We start from the raw sequence: 18,562 nt of genomic DNA, 5'->3' as shown, positions 1-18,562 counted from the left end.
GAGTTTGCCACAGACGTGCTTCTGACTTGGTACATGCCAAGCCTTGTTTCTCTTCTACTGTCCAGGAACTTCCGACGACGGTGACACAACTTCTATTCCTATACCTCCTTGTCATGCTGGGCACGTTGGCTCAGTGGGTGGAGGGAAAAGTCCTGGAAGCCATTTCTACACTGGAACGATTAACAATAACCTCACTACACATGGAAGTGGCTGCGAATAAGTATGTTCTGTTGCATGACCACTCCCCACCTCCAAAAGGAGGGATAGTCTGTGTGGAAACACACGGTAGTGCCAATTGCAGGTAAAACATCTTAACTTTTCAAACTGGACGGAAAGCACATGAGCACAGAACACATTGTTAGTGTCCCTTCCCAGGCCTTGCAAGTGAGGGGTCCTGAAACTTAGCTTCACTCACTTCGCAGCAAATCTGTGAAATTCTCTGATGGGAAACCGATGAAAGGGTTAAGACGTGCTCTGAATTATGTACTAGGATCACTCTAGCAGTCAAGGGGAGGTGGGCTGGAGGGGGACAAGTGTGGGAGGCCACCACAGAAGCCCAGGGAAGGGATGACAGTGACGACCTGCACCGGAACCGTGGCCCTGGAGCTGTGTGACTTGGCAGTTACTCACCTTTGCTGAGCTTTAGTTTTCTCAACTACATCATAGAAAGTTGCCCCTAAGTCACAGAGCACATGATGGGCCCCCAATAACTGAGTGCTATAATTATGTTTTCTTCTGCTCTGTTGTAGAGAGAAACAGGGTTTTTTTAAGGCTGCAATTTTTTAATTTTTTTTTAAATATCAGGCATTTATTTATTTACTTAAATCCTCTCTCAAGGATATTTTTTCAATTGCTTTTCAGAGAAAGTGGAAGGGAGAAAGAGAAACATCGATGCAAGACATCGATTGCCTCCTGCATGTGCCCCAACCAGGGTTGGGGATAGAGCCTGCAGCTGAGGTATGTGCCCTTGGCCAGAAATGAACCCAAGACCCTTCAGTCCAAGGGCCGACACTCTAACCACTAAGCCAAACCAGCCAGGGCTGCAAAATTCTTTAGAAAAGCAATGAGAAGAAAAATAATAATTCTCCTTTAAGGCTATTTTTAAGTAGTTTATCTGTACTTTTGCCAAAGTCCACCAGTACGCTTATTCAGCATCTGGACGGAGCCAGTGAGGTATAACAGTGGCTAACTCTGGATGGGATAGGGTAGGCGATTTTTATTTAATTTATTGTGTATTTTCCAATGTGAACATGGACTGCTTTTGTGACCAGAAAAAGTCAGTTATTAGATTGTTCAGGACTCAGGAGCCAGTTCACCCTGGATTCTCCCATTGCTGATAGGGGAAAGTTCTGCAGACAAAGAATTTCTCAGAGAATGTTATCACATAAGGCTCTTGGGTACGAAATCAGAGACGTGGCCTTCCTTAGTGTTGGGCATAAAGGAACTTAGAGAACAGGTTCTTCCTGACAAGAGAAAAGGAAGTGAAAATCCTCTCCAACTGCAAGACCTACTTCAATGAAAACCAACAAATTCAAATACATTTACTCCAACAGTAAATCCAGTTCTCAGTTTTATGAAATGTCATAGGATAAAATAGAGGAAAGTGGACTCCTTGTAAATCTGTATTGACAATATGAATGTATGATATAAAGATGGATTAAAAATACGGCAAGGTATGACCCAGCAATTCCAATTCTAGGTATATACCCAAGAGGAATGAAAACAACCCTAATGTTCATCCACTGATGAGTAAACAAATGTGATATAGCCGGACAGAGGAGTATTATTCAGTAATAAAAAAAAGGAATATTTATTCAGCAATAAAAAAAATGCGTTCATGCTGTTATTTCTTTCATCTAGTAAACAAAGAAACGAATGACCGATCCATGCTGCAACATAGAAGAACTTTGAACACATTACACTCCCTGAGAGAAGCTAATTCATATAGAATGCCCAGTACAGGCAAGTTGCAAAGACAGAACGTAGATTAGTGGTTTCCTAGGGCTGGGGGAGTCTCAGGGGTGATGGCAAAGTGTTGCAGGACTTCTTTTTAGGGTGATGAAAACGTTCCAAGATTGTGGTGATGGATGGGTGCAGAATTTAAATGGGTGAATGTATGGTATATGAATGATATCTCAATAAAGCTGTTACCAAAAATATATATATAAATAAACCAAAAAAGGTAAATAACTACCTTATTTCATGTAATTCTGAATTTGTTCAGGAATGGGCAATTCTTAAGTAATCTGAACAATGAAATAAAATTTGCATGGTTAATTTAAATGCTACCTTTTAAAAATAGATACCAATTATATTTTTTAAACTGTGCATGATAAAGGTGATGAAACCACAAATTTACTAGCAGAATATTTATGTACTTTGGCATGGGAAGTATCATTATATGCATTACACTAATAAGAACTGTAAACGATCGCTAGCTTTGCCTACATAAGCACACACAAAACCCTCAGTATATGAGCATTAAAGACAAAAATGCAAATGCTAACATGGGAAAACATTTGTAACACAGGTGACAAAGCTCATACATGAACTTTTTAAAAAGTGCTCTGATAGAAAATCAGGCAAGGAAGATGGACAAACAGTGTACAAAAGAATACAGCTGAGCAGCATCTGGAAATTTTAAAAAAGCATTTGACATGGTTTCACTCATTTGTGCAACGTTGCTTAAGAGTTCTTCCTCCGACCAGCTGTATTAGTCTCCACCTGGTCTCAGGCCAAAACAGTAACAAGAGACATTAGGAAATTTTAAAAGTACTTTATCGTATCCACTTACTGTCTTCTTAGTGTTTGTTCTCCTTTTGCTCTCTTTTGTGCCACATTTTTGTGCTTGCTTTTGTTTTCACTTTTTAACATGACCCTAAGTACAGTGCAGGAAGGCTGAGATGTGCCCTACGAATAAAATACATGTTAGGTAACTTCATTTAGCCATATAGAGTGCTCTTGGCCAGGGGTTCAATATTAATTACCAAAGTATTTTAAATGAGATGTTTTTAAACAGAAACACTTAGAACAAGGTTATGCATTGATCAGTTGATGAGTGTTGCGACCAGAGGCTCAAAGGAACCTAGCCCTGTACTTCCCCTGGGAGCAATGCCTGGCATTTGCTAACTGTGTTCACGGTAACCTCATAGAACATAGCTACCTGAATAATGAAAGTAAGCTGTACAGAGTGAAAGGAAAATTTAGATTAAAAAGCACTATGTCAAAGGGGCTTGGAAATACCTTGGCCTGAACACCATGGAAGACTGCAAGGAACTGCTGCTCCTTGGAGCCCTTGAGGGAGGAGTCAGCTGGAAGGGCTCAGCTATGGTTTGGTCCCATCCCCTGCCTGTTACTCATGGTGGGGGGAGGGGAGGTTTGAAGAAATGCTAATGCCAGGGTCCCATCCCAGAGGTTGATTTGATTGTTGGGGAGCACACCCTGTGTAGAGATTTAAAATCTCTCGAGCTGATTCTAATCTGCAGCAAATCGAGTCTCAAATCTTAGTGCAGAGCTTGATAAAACAGATGGCTGGGCTCCATCTGTTCTTATTCAGTGGATCTGGGATGGGACGCCAGAATTTGCAGGACTAGCCAATTACCAGGCCATGCTGGAGGTGGATGCGCTGCTCCACAGCACTGCTACCAGAGCGACAGACAGCAACCTCAGGTTGGACAGAGCTCGGCAGTGGAGCTCCCTGCAGCCAAGACTGGTCCCACTTTTCCGGAGGCCTTAACCTCCTGCACAACACTTCCCACGTGCCTGTGTGGGCCTGTTCTAGCGGCAGGGTCCTCAACATTCTTTCCTCACACCCACACAATTCTGGCTTGGCTCAGCCCACAGGTTCATTCTCAAACCAATCCCCGGACACAGAGACAGGTCACCTGGTGAGCCTGAGGGATGTGCCCACCTGGAGTAGAGGGACAGAAAACCAGACTGTAAAAACCATAGCTAAGAGGAAGATAAACTCGAGATAGTTATCTCTTGGGGGGTAGAGAGAAATGAGATCTGAAAGGGACACACAGGGGCTTCAAAAGTACTGATTAAGTTGTTCCTGAGAATGGGTAGTGGGTACAGGGCTTTCACATTAATTGGGCCTTTCACGTCTGTGTGATCTGTGTATAAATGTATGCTTATAAATGCACCCCCACACAATTTTAAGTCCAGTAGGAAGATCCATCATCATCAAAGGCTGGCAACACCTAGAGGAGTGTGATTCTCCCTTCACTGGATGGGCCTCACCTGACATTCCCATCAGAGGCCTAGGGCCATGGGTTCCCCAAGATGGTAGGGGACACAGCAACAGAAACCTTCAGGGCACAATTCCCATCCTTCCCTCCTTATAATACTCACATTTCTGTCAATTTTAACAACCTGTGTAAATGTAACTGCAAGGGCTGCCACAGTACACCAAAGCATGAAAGACCACAGACCTATCAATCCTGGCATCTAACAATTACTGCTATGACAATTTTTTCTTCAACACTTCCATTCTTTCCAAGTTTTATTCCAAAAAAGGGGGAGGGGGTATTAAAGGTCCATGAAGAGCAATCATCATTCAACTGGACAGAATAATCAAGGGCCCAATCAGATGGTACCATCCTACTTTCCCACATCCAGGCTGAAAAAGGCCAACGCGTTCCCAACATGGAAGAGGACAGCTTTCCCACTGCCAGGGGGCCCCGAGAGTTATAAATGCCCCAATTTTGCCTTCTATTTGTCTTTTTCTTTTTGTTCTTTCTCCTTCTTCTCCCGCTCAGCCTTAGCTTCTTCTTCCTCATGCTTTTTGATCAACTGCTCCACTTCCTTCTGCTTGAGAACTCTGATGACCGTCTTCCCATTCTCTCTTGTTAGGGTGGCAATTTCCACTAAAAGCAAACACACATGTGTTACGGGCAGGCACATCTGCAAACTGTATGGCAATCGCAGCTCAGCCGCATCCCCGCATTTCGGCCTTCACGCACCACTCTTCCACGCTTCATGCTCAATACAATTCATGGATACTTTCATGGGAACAAAACACCTTCAATTTTGTAATACTTTTATTAACATTTTTACTTAAGTATCTTCCTTCTCACCCATTCCAACCTTATGAGCCGTTTTGTCACTTTCTTGGAAAAAGTAAAATCAGCCAATTGCTCGAGCTAAACTTCCATTGGCTGTGCTGACCAGAAGGAACTGCAATTTCCTTGTTGGAACCTCTGAAGGCTCAGGCAGAATCTTTAATGAGTAATTACACTAACTTTTCATGGACTTTTCAAACCTCTTTTCAAAACAAAGGCATGAAAAGCAGGTTCCATGATTATGGACAAGAAAAGTAGACTTATTTCAAAAGAAGGAATTTTTTGAGTAGGGAGAAACTGAGTAGAAATTGAAAACAAGCAGTATAACAGAGGGCAATGTGTACATAAATGGCATCTTCTAAGGAGGACCAGGAGTGACATTATCCTAAACTAAATCAGTATGTTAATTTACAACTTTTAAAAAGCATTATTTAGAAATATTTTATTTGGTTACGTAACTTAAGCTAAATAAAGCATTTAAAATTGTAAACATGGGCTTAGCATATGAGATCAGTAGACTGAGAAGAACAGAGAGATACCACAACACATGCACATGTTGTATCTCTGGTAAACTACACAATACATACATATAAATAACTACATATATGTTCATATGTATACATGAACGTAGACATCACTGTCAAGAAGCTGGTAAGATAATTATCAATTGAAAGTAGCACTGTTCAGATCTCCAACTCTGACCAGTGAGTACATTCAAGCTCAAGTCCTTAAGCTTGAAACACCATGTGGGCTTATGGCTCAACAACTTATTGCTGCTAACCTTCATCAAGTCACTTAACCTCACCAAGCCCTAGTGTCCTTATTTAGGAAATAGGTATAAGGCCACCTAACTCACAAGGTTGCAGTTTCAGTGAACAGATGTTAAAAGCCTAACACAGTAGCTGCTCAATTAATTCCCTCACGAAAGCGCACAAATTAGAGGAGGGAACATAAATTACCTTTTTCGGCAGAGAGTTTGCTAACATCCATGGTTTTATTGAGGACTTTGATGGCTAAAGCAAGTGCTGACTTCAGTGTCATTTCTCCTTCTTTGTAGTCTTGTTTTAACATGGACACGGCTGCCTATGAAACAAAAAAAATAAAGAGAATTTCCTTTAAATTTTTGCATTTTTTAGGAATATAAACTGGACAGAAACATAGTGCCTGGGTTATTATTGGCATATAACCCATACAAACAACTTTGATGTTAGGGACGGAAGACATGGGATAGGGTAGAGGTGGGGGGTGTTGATGCTCTGTGAATGGAGTCTTTAACCTGGGGCCTCAGACCTCCAAGGATCCGTGATAGAATTCAGGGGGGGCTTTGTGAATCAGGATGCAAAAAAAATTACATTTTATTTTCACCATTTCTCATTGAAAATTAGCGTTTCCTTTATTACAAATGTAGGCAATTTACCCCAATAGCATTAGCAGAACCTGCGACTTCATTACCAGTAACAATCACAGATATTAAGGCTGTTGCAGCTATCTTAAAATACTGTTTGCACTCTTCACTATTTCAAAATTATGGTAGTTGTTAGACCTGCTAGATTTTATAGCAACGCAAAAATACTCACGGCGCTATTATTTCCAATGCACGTGGCTTTCCATCCCCCATAATTTCCACTAGGATCACTCTGATAAAGCTGAAAGCCATAGTGCTTATCCCAGCCGATGTACAGCAATGAAACACCAAAGGGACGTTTTCCTTTGACAGAGACAAAAAGTCAAGCGTATCAACAATCTAATTTAGTATTGCTATAGTTACCTGAGCTCACTGAATGTAGCTGAAACCCTTCTCTGTGAAGCTAAGCATTCATAAACTGCTTTATGTTCCACCAAAATGTCCATTTTTGTTTCAAGGATTTGGACACAGCCTTGTTTCTGGGATTTGGGCACAGCCAGGAGACAGAATAGACACAGAAGATCATGGTGAATTTCATTATTATGTAAAAAGCAATTTGTTTCCAGATTTGAAAATGTTATTTTGGTTTCTCAATAGTCTATTAATAAAACATGATAATCTACATCATGGAAGTCAGTTATTTCATGAAGCAGAAATGTACAAAAAGTATTTACTTACTGATTTAATTTTCAATTTCTTTTTAGCATCTCAAAATTATCATTACTCAGAGAATATTTTCACTTTCTGGAATAAAATTTGCCCAAAATCCCATACCTCCAAACTGTGTATAAGCTTGTTTGATATCACACAGGGCTGTAACCAACTGCTCACAAGGAATTGGCTCCTGGTACTGTAATAAATACCTAGGATGAAGAAATTGGCATATTAGTATCTTTTTCTAAAACACATATGTATTCTAAATAAAATACTCTCTGAAAAGAAAGCTATGCCATGGGACAACACAATAGTCGCTTGTAATTTGAAAGGGGAGGAGGGAGCAGGAGAATGTCAACATCCTAATATTTTTATGGTAAATAACATTGTACAAGTTTGGATTAAAAAAGAAAATAATTTTCAATTAACAGATTTGTAAAGACCTCAATCTTTGCAAAATTGAGTTCTGCTTAGAAACTTCAAACTAATTTATATATCAATTATGCTCTTTATGACCATACCTTTGAGCAATGAGTCTCAGTTCATTAGTCAGAACATTGGCGTCAGAAGTAATGCCAGCCACACTGCAAGCCATGTCCCTGGAGGAAAAGGAACATATTGATGCATAAGCCTGGAAGACGATTTAAAGGGTCCTTTACAAAGTATTACAAAGTGCCAAGTTCTATTAGTTTACCATGCTTCCTTCAAAGGCTACAGACGTTTTGTCTGAATAGAAATTTTATCTTGTAGGATAAACCGGACATCAGTTAACATAAAAGATAAACAGTGCCCCCCTTCAGTGCTTCAATAGGTGTATTTATCACTACCCCACAGTGAATAGGGCGAGAGAATGAATACTAGGAAGCTAAAGGAAATCCCGAGACGATTCAGAAACAGGTTTTGCTAGACATGAAGCAAGACTACCCTATGATCTTGGGTAGTAAAGATTCTCACCTCCTAAGGCCTGGCTTGATGGGGGTAAAGTGAGGGGACTCAGGGCTAGGCTTCAACAAAGGGTGCATTTCCTTTCTTTGCCCCCATTCTCTAAGGGCTGCCCCAACTCCCCTATAGCTGACACCCTCTGTCACTATGCCTAGGCAAGCCTGCAAGCTTTCGAGTGGGGCCAGCAGTGACTCTGTGGAGGGATGACACATCCTTGGACAAGTGTATCAAAAGCCCTATAACCAGCATTCACTTGGCCCAAGACTCAGGGGAAAGACTCTCATGGGCAAATCCAGCTCTCTGATAGCTAGGGAATCCGCCACACTCAACTACTGGAAACTAACAGGGCTCATCTAAACGGTTCCCAGACCTCCAGGAGGTAGGATTCAGTATACTTCAACAAAATTCCTGGGTAGCCATTCTGAACAATACTTTTGAGGACCTGCTACATGTCAGACACTGTGCTAGTGGATTTCACTCATTTTATTCTATTTCATTAAACTCCCACCACTCTAGGAAGCACTAAGGCCCAGAGAAGTTACACAATTGGTGCAAGGTCACACAGCCTGTATCAGTAGCGTGTAGACTTAACCCAAATCTGTGTGACTATCATGCCTACAACTTTAGCAATACCAAATACTATTTCTCCACTAAGTGCCTGGCCCTGCACTTAAAAAAAGGAGTAACACATAGTCCTAAGGCTCAAGGAGGTTTCAAATACAATAAAAATTAAAAATTTCCACAAGTAAAAACACAATAAACTCTTCACTTCAATCTTACTATGTCACATGGAAGAGCCCTCCCAAAATATGACAGATCCTACTTATGTGAGCACAAGATATTTAAACTCTTTTCCCCAAGAGATCACTTACTCATTGAGTTTATAAATTTTTTCGGAAAAAAAGACTTCATCAAGAAGCTTGTGGATGTTGCGTCGCTCTGCTGCAAGCAAAACACCATCGTTTGCTAAAATTCCCAGACAGGTGCCTGCATGTCCAATCGCCTCCATGGCATATTCAACTTGGTACAAGCGACCTGCAAAACACAAACAGTGAGACATCCCCTCTGGGTGTTTGCACCACAGGTCCAAGAAAATAAGCAGGGACATGGACAGGCTACACACAAGAGCACCACTTTCATTCTCCCATGTGGCATGTTACAACCCGGTGACCATTATTACCTCAAAGCACAAAGAGAATGAACCACTATAAAAAAAGCTTGCCAGATTTTCACCCCCCAAAATGTCAAACACTTAAAAAAAATTTTGAAACGAATTAGATAATTTCTATTTTACCTTCTGGAGAAAATATAGTGGTCCTGGAGTCATATCTTCGAGACTGCAAAGGAAAAACACACAAGTCATTCCTATTCACTGAAAGTAACTCCTGCAAGCCCACCAATCACCTTATAAAAAATACTGGCACACAAAGTCCAGGGTGTAGGAGGGAACTGATAAGGTGGGAGACACCATTCCACCTCCTTTTCCTCCCACTCCAATTCTCTCATGCAAATCTGTAAGCTGAGTACAAGCAATACACCATCAGGCAATAGCTTACTGACAGGTGTATAACTTACCATGTTTTCTGAACTTTATAGCTCCTGTAAAAAGAAAATAGGACACTTATTAAAATGAAATTTACAATTTAAATAGCATTTCCATGACTTAACAAATATTTCGTTCACTCCCTTCAGTGAGGTTATAGTCTGGTGGTCAGGTGAGGGAGGCAGACACAGACGATTACAAAAGCATTGTGGACATTGAGGCACCAAGGATGGAGTGGGAAGAGGGATGAAGAAAATCAAGAAAGCACTTTTGTGAAAAATCAAAACAGACAATGAGCCCAAATTAGAGATGGTAGATGCAGGAGGAGCACGAATTGGGGAAGAAGAGGGGGAGTCCAGGCAGAGGAAAACAGTTTGAGCAAAGGACACTGAGAGATGGTAGATGCAGGTCTAAGAGCACGAATTGGGGAAGAAGAGGGGGAGTCCAGGCAGAGGAAAACAGTTTGAGCAAAGGACACTGAGGCAGGGCAGCTCATGGGCAAGAGACAAACTGCTCAAGCTAAAAAACAAGAACATGAAGAAGCTAGAAAGCTAAGCGAGTGTCCCTTCCGATCACGTAGAGTCTAGAATGGAGCGTTAAGAGGGTCAGGATGGGCCCTGCACTGTGGAAGGCGGCGGGGCGGCAGTCTCTGCACCATCACCTCTATTCCAGCGAAAGACGCGTCGGGGCTCAGCGTGATTCAGGGCAAAAGCTAGACCTCAGGCTCCAAAGGCCAGATCCCGAAATCGAAACACCAAGCATTACGTCTGAGGGGCGCGCGCGCCCAGATAAGAACCGTGAGTTTTCTGTTAGGCAAAAGGGGCTCCAGTGGGTGATGGTGGGCTGGGGGCCTCAGGGCCTGCCTGGCACTGACGGGGGCGGGGACCAGGGACGAGGCCGCCGGGCTCGCTCTCACCCCCAGCCCCACGCCGGGGCCCGCCGCACCCCTGGGCGCTCACTTGGCTAAGTGCGGCTCTTCCCCGGAAAGAAGCCGCGCTCCTCGGTGTCGCCCCCGCCGCCCCCCGGTCCCAGCCCCGCGTGTCGGTTCCGCACCGGGCCGACGGCGGCCGGCAGGGGCCAGCCCGTCACCCAGGAGCAGCGCACAGTCATCGCGCTGTAGCGGCTCCAGGCGGAACGGCTCTGCCGCGGCGCCCACGACCCTCGCCCGCCCACACGTCCGCCCTCGGGGCTGGCGACCAAGCTTCGGCGGTGCCGGGAAACACGGACTCACCGGAGAAAAGACGCTAGAGTTGAGGTCTTCGCGGAGAGTTCCACCCCACGAGAGGAAACCACCAGATACCCAAGCGTCCGCTGCCAATATGGCCCCCACGCGTGCGCAGAGCCACCGGGGGCGGGGCTGAGGACGCGGAAGTCCTGCAGGGGCGGGGCCGAGGACCCGGAAGTGCTGAGGGGGCGGAGATGCTGCCCGGTGGGAGGGGAAAGACGGGGTGCAGCGGCGCTGGCGGGGTCCTCAGCCTGAGGACTGGGCTCCATACAGTGCGGGGAGCGCAGGAAGACCCCAGCGAAGGAGAGTGGAGTTAACAGCTCATCCTCTGCACTTTCACGCTGTGTTCACTTTCCCTTCAGCACTGTCACCTGGGACGGCACCAGTGTGGACCCCAAACCTTGCTCACGGCTCCTTAGTCTCCTCCTCTACCTTTCACCTCGTCATACCGAGTCTCCGCCAACCTAAAGCGATACGAACCATCACCACACAAACAGCAATTCTCTTCTTTACCGAAACTCATTTTTTTTTTAATGTGTTCATCATCCATCGCTCCTTTCTAGCTTCATTCTCTATGTGAACTATCTACTATTCGTGTTTTAAGTGTTTTGGGAGGTTAGAAGGCTGACGAGGTCTGAAATAGACCTTGAGGGACTATCTGATTCAATATATCATTCTGCATGTTTCATACACAAGGCCAAGACCCAGAGAAAACCATGACTGTTCACGTGGAATTTTAGTTTAAAATATCGTCATGAGGTTTGAAGGCCTCAGTGGCTTCACATGCTTGGATGTGTTCCATCAGTTCATTTTTTTAAAAATATATCTTTTTTGGTGTCAGAGAGAGGGAGAGAGAGAAACATCAATGATGAGAGTCATGGATCGGCTGCCTCCTGCTCGCCCCCTGCTGGGGATCGAGGAGCCAGCAACCCGGGCCTGCGCCCTGACGGAATCCAACAGCGATCTCCTGGATCCTAGGTCGATGCTCAACTGCTGAGCCACGCAGGCTGGGCCCATCAGTTCATTTTAAACTGTGCAGGAAAACCCTTCATAGACATATTTGTTCCTATTGGGTTAACGACCCAAGTTCATACGGACTTTTATCCAACTCACATGGAGATCCCAGGTTCGTAGGACTTGGCGGTGTTAAACCAGATTTCTTCTACAGCCTTCCGGCCCATGTCAAACATTTGCTGTAAGTGCTTCCACCCAGTTTTTGCAGTAATCATGAGGTATTCTTCGTTCTCTGGGTGTAGCTGGCAAGAGTATGTAGCCATGACAAGGGACTGACAAAAACGACTGCACACAAGCAGAAACAAAGCACCCCTCTCCACAGGTGTGAGTGGGATTATACTTTCAAACCCTGCAAGGACATGACCACCTACTTGTATAGGATCCTTGCTTTCAATCATCATGTACATGATGGTGATGGCCACTTCAAACACATAGTAGCCATAGCTCATGTCATCAAAGTCTAAAATCCCAGACACGTGATAGACGGCATCTCCAAAGGCTGACTTGCTGGACTCTACTAAAATGTTATGGTCGTTAAGATCTCCATGATTGATACCTGAAAGGAGAAGAGTCAAGCTATGCAAGAACAGTCATTTAACACCCCAGTTCGTTCTCTTTCCATTTTGCTTTTTCAGGCGTGGCCATTTGAATAATTTGATGAAGAGTTAGAGATAAAAAAAAAAAAAAAAAAAAAAGCCAAACCCTATTTTGCTTGAAGCAAAAGAATTTCCTCTGTAAAGGACAAAAGCAGCTAATTCTGGTGGTGTTTTCACTTTTGCTTCTCATTAGGACACGGTCAGCAGGAGGAGGGTGTAGTTGCTGCCAACACCCAATTTGGCTACCAGAGGAGTAAAGAGAAAAGGAGAACTGCCCCAGCCAGGAATGCAAAATATATATTCATATTATAAGAATCAAGTTGGACAGTTTAAATACCAAGGAAAATACTCATTTGACTGGGGGGATACTCACACTCTCGAAAATGACTTAAGTTGGTCATTACTTCATCCTTGAACAGCCGGATGACCTGTTCCACAAGCTCACGATTTCTATCCTGGCCTAAGGCATAGAGATATTTCTCCAGAAGAGGAACATTCTTCAGATTCCAGATGAAGTTCTCCCGACGCAGACAGCTTAACTCTGGGTGATGGAATTTCTAAACCAGAAGCAAGAAACTCTTAGACTCTTGGCAGTCACAGCAGCCACGACTGAGAGATCTGTGTTAAAAGACAGCACCCTGCGAGGGGCGGGCCTGGGGAGTGCCTTAGGGAGAAGGCTGGCAGTGCCCATTCACACACATCCACAAATGGGGGTCATTTCATGTTGTACAGGCCCACAGCTCTGAGAGCACATTCCCATCTCACTTGTTCCTCTTAATTGTCCATAGACGGGTGTTCTCCCCACATGTTCTGCCTGGGCCCCTTGCTGCCTCTGCCTTCATCTTCTACTTCTGCTCACTCCCCTCCGGCCACGCTGGCCTTCCTGCAGGTCAGAGAACCATCCAGACATGTTGCCACCTCCGCCCTTTGCATTTGCTGTTTTCTTCTCCTAGGATGCTCACCCAGGTATCCAAATGGCCAGTGCCTCATTTCTACCAGGTCTTTAGGCAAGCCAGGGGTATGGGGTGAACATATGTGAATAAATGAAGATGCTTTGTAGGTGGGTCTGGGGATACTTGTCATACATGATATCGTTTCTAGAGGCAAAAACCTTAACACAAGTCATTTTAACCCACTCATTGCTTCATATAGAGCACTGTCTGGCTACACCTTATCTGGATGAAAACTGCAGGTTTTAATTTGTGAATAAAGACTGTTTTCAGTGAGCAGCATAAACAATATCATGAATTTCTAAAAATGTAGGGAATCTTGCCAATATACCAGTAAAGTACAGACCAGGGCAGAAAGAAGCCTTTCTGTCATAAAGTCACATACCTGGGATCCTGTTTCCTTTATAACACTTCAGGAGGCACCATATGTAAAAAGAGAGCCTGACACTGGACTTACTTTAGAAATGAAATAAATCAAACCCAGACAAATAAAAAATTCTCATAAACCAAAGGAAACACCAAATCTTACCTCCAGTGTCTTATCCAATTTGGCTGCGAGCCTTCCGATTTCATACGCTAGCTGCGGGCTGACAGGAACCTCAGCTATGGGTCTCCCTGGGAGGTAGGTCAGCAGCCTCACCAAGTAGCTCTTGATTTCGGAACCACCATCTAGATGAATGGAAAGATATATCCTGTCGAGTCATCTCGCAAAAAATCTGAGGTTATTCTGCCTATATAATAGGACTTGGAGAAGACAAAAAACATGTGCTAACCTAAAACAACCAGCAGGATTCCCTGAGGCAGGGCTGAGAGGGGGGAGCAAGAAGGTGGGATAGATGAACCTCAGAACATGGGAATCAGCCATTTACCTACCACCAAAATTATAGCCCCAACTCTGCCAGCCTCCGCTCTACACACACGTTACCCACTCTGGTAAATGAATGCCGAAAAAGACTTTTCATAAGTTTACAATTGGGAAAGAGTGATAGAAAGAAATGACTGTTTCAGAATCACAGGCTCTGCAGGAGCAAACCGAGGCACAGGCTGTTTGCAACACAGGACAATAACTACCCCTCAGGGACTGTAAAACCTCAGCTGCTCAGGGTAATGCACATTAAGAAAGAATGGGAAAGCCCTGGCCAGTGTTGCTCAGTGGTTAGAGCGTCACCCAGCACCAAAGGGTCGAGGGTTTGATTCTCAGTCAAGGGTATATACCTGGGTTGCAGGTTTGATCCCTGACCCTGGCTGGGTCTCACATCAATGTTTCTCTCTCTGTCTCCCTCTCCCCTCCCTCCCACTCTCTCTAACAAATAATTGATGGAAAAAATATCCTCAGGTGAGGATTAACAACAGCAAAAGACAGAATGCGAGAATAATTACAAGAGAAACAGTTAAAATTCGAAACCTTAAAAAATTCCTAGGAGTTGATTTCGGCCTGCTGTTTGGTACAACTCGATTAGGTACAACTTAACATTTTAGCATTTAGAAGTGAAAGGGATCAGTTGTCACAGATGAGGACTTGTGGCCTTAGGAATGTAAGTGATGTGCCCAAGTCACATAGACAGTAACGGCAGTGCTGGGATCTAAAATTCCTGATTTCTTGTTCTGCGTTTTTTTCTATTACACCACAGCACTAAAATATACAGCTGGTCTGATGAATAAAAGTATTTACTTTTAATTTTTCTGCTCAGAAACAAACAAACAACAAAAACATTCCCAATTTCCACATGTCTCCTCTTACTTATCCATCAGGTTACACCAAATCCTGGCTCTCACCACTTCTGAATGAGAGGCCCAACCACCCCTTTGGTGATGCTGTGGCTTCTCCCAACTGCTGAAAAATAACCGTGTCTCCACTTGGAATAACCAGCCTGTTCTTGATCTTTCTACTTGGAACCAAAATTCAGTAATGTACATGGACTGGTGTTGACTGGTGGGGTAGTGGTCTCTTACCTACAGACACAAGAGAGGTTAAGTTGTCTCCTTTGGTACGACACACAGAGGATGTTGGAAATCCAGCCTCTTGCAGGAACATGATGACGTGGGTCTGCACCTCAGTCAGGTCTGGGGTTTTGCTAGACTCAGTGTTGCTTATTTTGAAGACATACTCAGTTGGGCCATCTGTAGTGCCTTCAGTTCTTAAAATGCACACACAAAAGTTTTGGTCATCATAGCTAGGAAGTGGCTGGATCTTGGAAACTTTGAACCCATATACCGATTCCACTAGTGCACAGGCTTGCGCCTCGCTGAAAGCAGGTTTGGCAGAAGCCTGGGATCGCTGGTCATCTCCACTTGACATTATGTCTAGGGAAAACAATCTAGAAAGGGGACATATAATGAATATGTTTATGTAAGTGAGTTTCCTTAAGACAGGCCAGTGTTTCTCAACATTGATTCTGTACTTCTGATTATTCATTTTCACTCATAAAGTTAAAAAATGAAATCAGTCAATAAGATAAAGTAGATGTTTTGCAGGTGAATAAAAATCCTCACACCATAAATTATTTCTAAACCCATTTTGCAAAATGAAGGTATGTTTCCAGAGACAGAACGCAGGCCAAGAAAGCACTTTGGTATCACCTAGTCCAATGCCTCCCCTACCCCACCTCTATCAACTTTATTTATAGGGGAAATTTAGGTCTTGAGAAGTTAAGTGCCTTGCCCAAAAGTACAGACCAAGTCACAGCAAGAACTCAGCTCTCTAGATTTCTAATTCATGATGATGTTCTTTGGACTCTATTACTATTAGTTTGGGTTAAAATGTAATTTCAGATACAGTGACGCTACTTTTCTACCCACAAGTTTTGTTAAATTATAAGAATCATCTAGATTATCACGCATACTTTCAAACATAAAAGTGTTGACTGATGTGAGATACTCTAGTATATATGAAGATGAGCTAAGAGAGCTGAAGAGTTAACTCACGGTCACAGATATCCTAAATGATAAACAACTTAAAAGCTGTTAAAACAAAACAAAACAAAACAAAACAAAACAAAACAAAAAAACAAACACCACCACCAAGTTATAAGGCAGTAAGTAATAAACTGATAGAACACTTGGTATATTTCTGGAATATATATATATGGCAAAGCTGGGCTTCTGGACATCCTTTTGGAACCAAATATTTAAGTTCCTTGCAATCTCACTTCCTTCTTTTCCCAAAAGTTTTTATTCCAACCTTTCCTTCATACTAAATTATAAATAATAACATCTTGGGGGCGGGTTGCACTTTAGGGTTATATAAAAATGAATCTCAGAAACAGTTAGCTCTTGATAGAAACCAGAACAGGTGTTGCTTCTGGCAGGGAGGTGGCAGTGAGGGAACTTTCTGGAAGGAAAATGTCCTATATCTCCACTAGGCTCTTTGGTTACACAGGTACACATTGGCCAAAACGTAGTTTAAAACTTAAGTAAGCATAAGATCTGTAAATCTCATTCCGTGTAAACTTGGCTCAGTGCTGTTAAGAGCATAAACCGCCACTCCCCTCTGCATCCCCACCTTCCCTGATCCTCCTACCCAAAGCGATTCTCTGCCTCTAAACTTGCATAGCCCGTTCCCACCACCTGTTACAGTCACTGCATTCTTGCCAATCACTTCTCATGTGTACTTTCCGACCAGAGCAATTGCTTTCAGGAGCAAATTAAGTCGTTCAGATTTTGTTCATGAAAGATATTGTGACAAGGCCTGAATGGGGTTTCATAGCAATCTTTGCATCTGAAACTTCTGGGAACCAGTATATCCTGTCACACCGAATTTGGCCTTAAGACTTCACATGGAATTTTAACATTCCTTCTGGAGATTTATAAACTGGTGTAAGGCCAGTATTTAGAATGTAATGTGAACTAAAGCTTTAACTCCAAAATGAAATCCTGGAGTAATTTCTCAATTCCTAAAGTGTTAAGGGGGAAAAAAATGTTTAAATAACGTGTTAAGGATGTCAGAATAATTCTGAATTTGTTATGAATTATGTCCTTAAAGTTGGAAGGAGCCTTACAGGCAATTGGTGAAGGCCAATCTCCCTCCCATTCTACAAAATGCTCCTATAACATCCTTGAACGGGGCTTGCTAAGCTTCCACTTAACAGTCTTGTTTTCTAAATCAGTGTAAAGCACTGTTGGCAGCTCCAGCCATCAAAAGACAGCCTGGTGTAATAAAAGTTGCTGTGCTAGTTAAATGTATTTTATCAAAATAGGAAAAAAAATGGAGGAAACAGAGTTACTACACTGGGAGAAATAAAAGATATTTTAGTCCCCGCTCTACTACCTTATGAGGAGCTGGATTAAATCATCCCTAAAAGTCCCCTGTAGCTCTAACATTCTATGCTTGTAAAATTCTTTCTTTTTGAGCTTAAATTTGCATATTTTTGTTGTTGTTGTTGTTTGCTTGTTTGTTTTTGCTGTGTATACAAAGACTCCAAATCATGGAACTAATACAGATCAAGTGAGTTCCTGAAAGTAAATAAATGCAAAGAAAGGCGTTCAACCCAACGTCCAAATCCTACAGGCAGCTGGGCTGTGCTCCTCGCCCCAGGGTTTTCACTTCGCTCCTGAGAAAGTGCCCAGGAAGCATATGTTTTCCAGCTCCAAGCCTCAGGCCCGAACCCCCACAACCTTTGTTCTACAACCACGGGGCTGGACCTTAAACTCCGCACTGTGTGCAAGGGACACCGGACACATCCTTCCCTCTCCTTCACTCCAAAGTCCAGTGCATTCCGCCTCGGCTCGCGCTCCCAGCCACCCACCCTTCTGCTCCTGCCGTTCCTCCGCCCCGTCCCTTCGAGGCTGGCGAGCGGGGACTTTGCAGGCAGAGGTCCCCACCCCTGCACCTGGCCCAGGTGCCACTGACGAAAGAAGGTCCCTGCCTCCTCTCCAGGGGCTCGGAAACAGAAAGGGAAAGTGGAGCCTGATTTTGAAGGGCGATAGCAATGCCCTGCAGGGCGCTGCGAGGGGCTTCCAGCTGCGTGGGTGGCAGCGGGGGCCGAGCCGGCTGCAGGCGTCTGCGGACCCAAGACGCGGGCGTCACCCAGGTCGGGGTCCCAGCGCCAGGGCGCCACGAGGTCCAGCGGGGGCCGCCCCCCTGCGCGTCTCCACGCTCCAGGCCTGGGGTCCGGAAGGAGGGGGCCGGCCGTCGGGCACCAGCGGGTCTCAATCGAGCCGGAGGCACCGA

At 43.9% G+C, this 18,562-nt stretch overlaps 2 protein-coding genes across 2 annotated transcripts; both read right to left on the bottom strand.

Annotated features, from left to right (window-relative positions):
* Positions 1-1,783: 1,783 nt before the first annotated feature.
* Positions 1,784-10,922, bottom strand: PSMA4 (proteasome 20S subunit alpha 4). The gene is made up of 9 exons (XM_016209581.2): positions 10,839-10,922; positions 9,640-9,663; positions 9,359-9,401; positions 8,937-9,099; positions 7,644-7,721; positions 7,243-7,331; positions 6,641-6,771; positions 6,023-6,146; positions 1,784-4,868 (listed from the first exon to the last, which is right to left on the bottom strand). The coding sequence occupies exons 2-9, from the start codon at positions 9,640-9,642 to the stop codon at positions 4,714-4,716; spliced, it is 786 nt and encodes a 261-aa protein (XP_016065067.1). The 5' UTR covers positions 9,643-9,663; positions 10,839-10,922; the 3' UTR covers positions 1,784-4,713.
* Positions 10,923-11,804: 882 nt separating this feature from the next.
* On the bottom strand, positions 11,805-16,379 carry HYKK (hydroxylysine kinase). The gene is made up of 4 exons (XM_016209564.2): positions 15,346-16,379; positions 13,922-14,061; positions 12,816-12,999; positions 11,805-12,402 (listed from the first exon to the last, which is right to left on the bottom strand). Exons 1-4 carry the CDS (start codon positions 15,806-15,808, stop codon positions 11,942-11,944), a joined length of 1,248 nt encoding a protein of 415 aa, XP_016065050.2. The 5' UTR covers positions 15,809-16,379; the 3' UTR covers positions 11,805-11,941.
* Positions 16,380-18,562: the final 2,183 nt, after the last annotated feature.

Source organism: Miniopterus natalensis, chromosome 22, assembly GCF_054644295.1.
Source record: "Miniopterus natalensis isolate mMinNat1 chromosome 22, mMinNat1.hap1, whole genome shotgun sequence".
NCBI classification, from domain to species: domain Eukaryota; kingdom Metazoa; phylum Chordata; class Mammalia; order Chiroptera; family Miniopteridae; genus Miniopterus; species Miniopterus natalensis.
The sequence above is the reverse complement of the archived record's forward strand: the minus strand, read 5'-3'. Positions and strand labels throughout refer to the sequence as shown.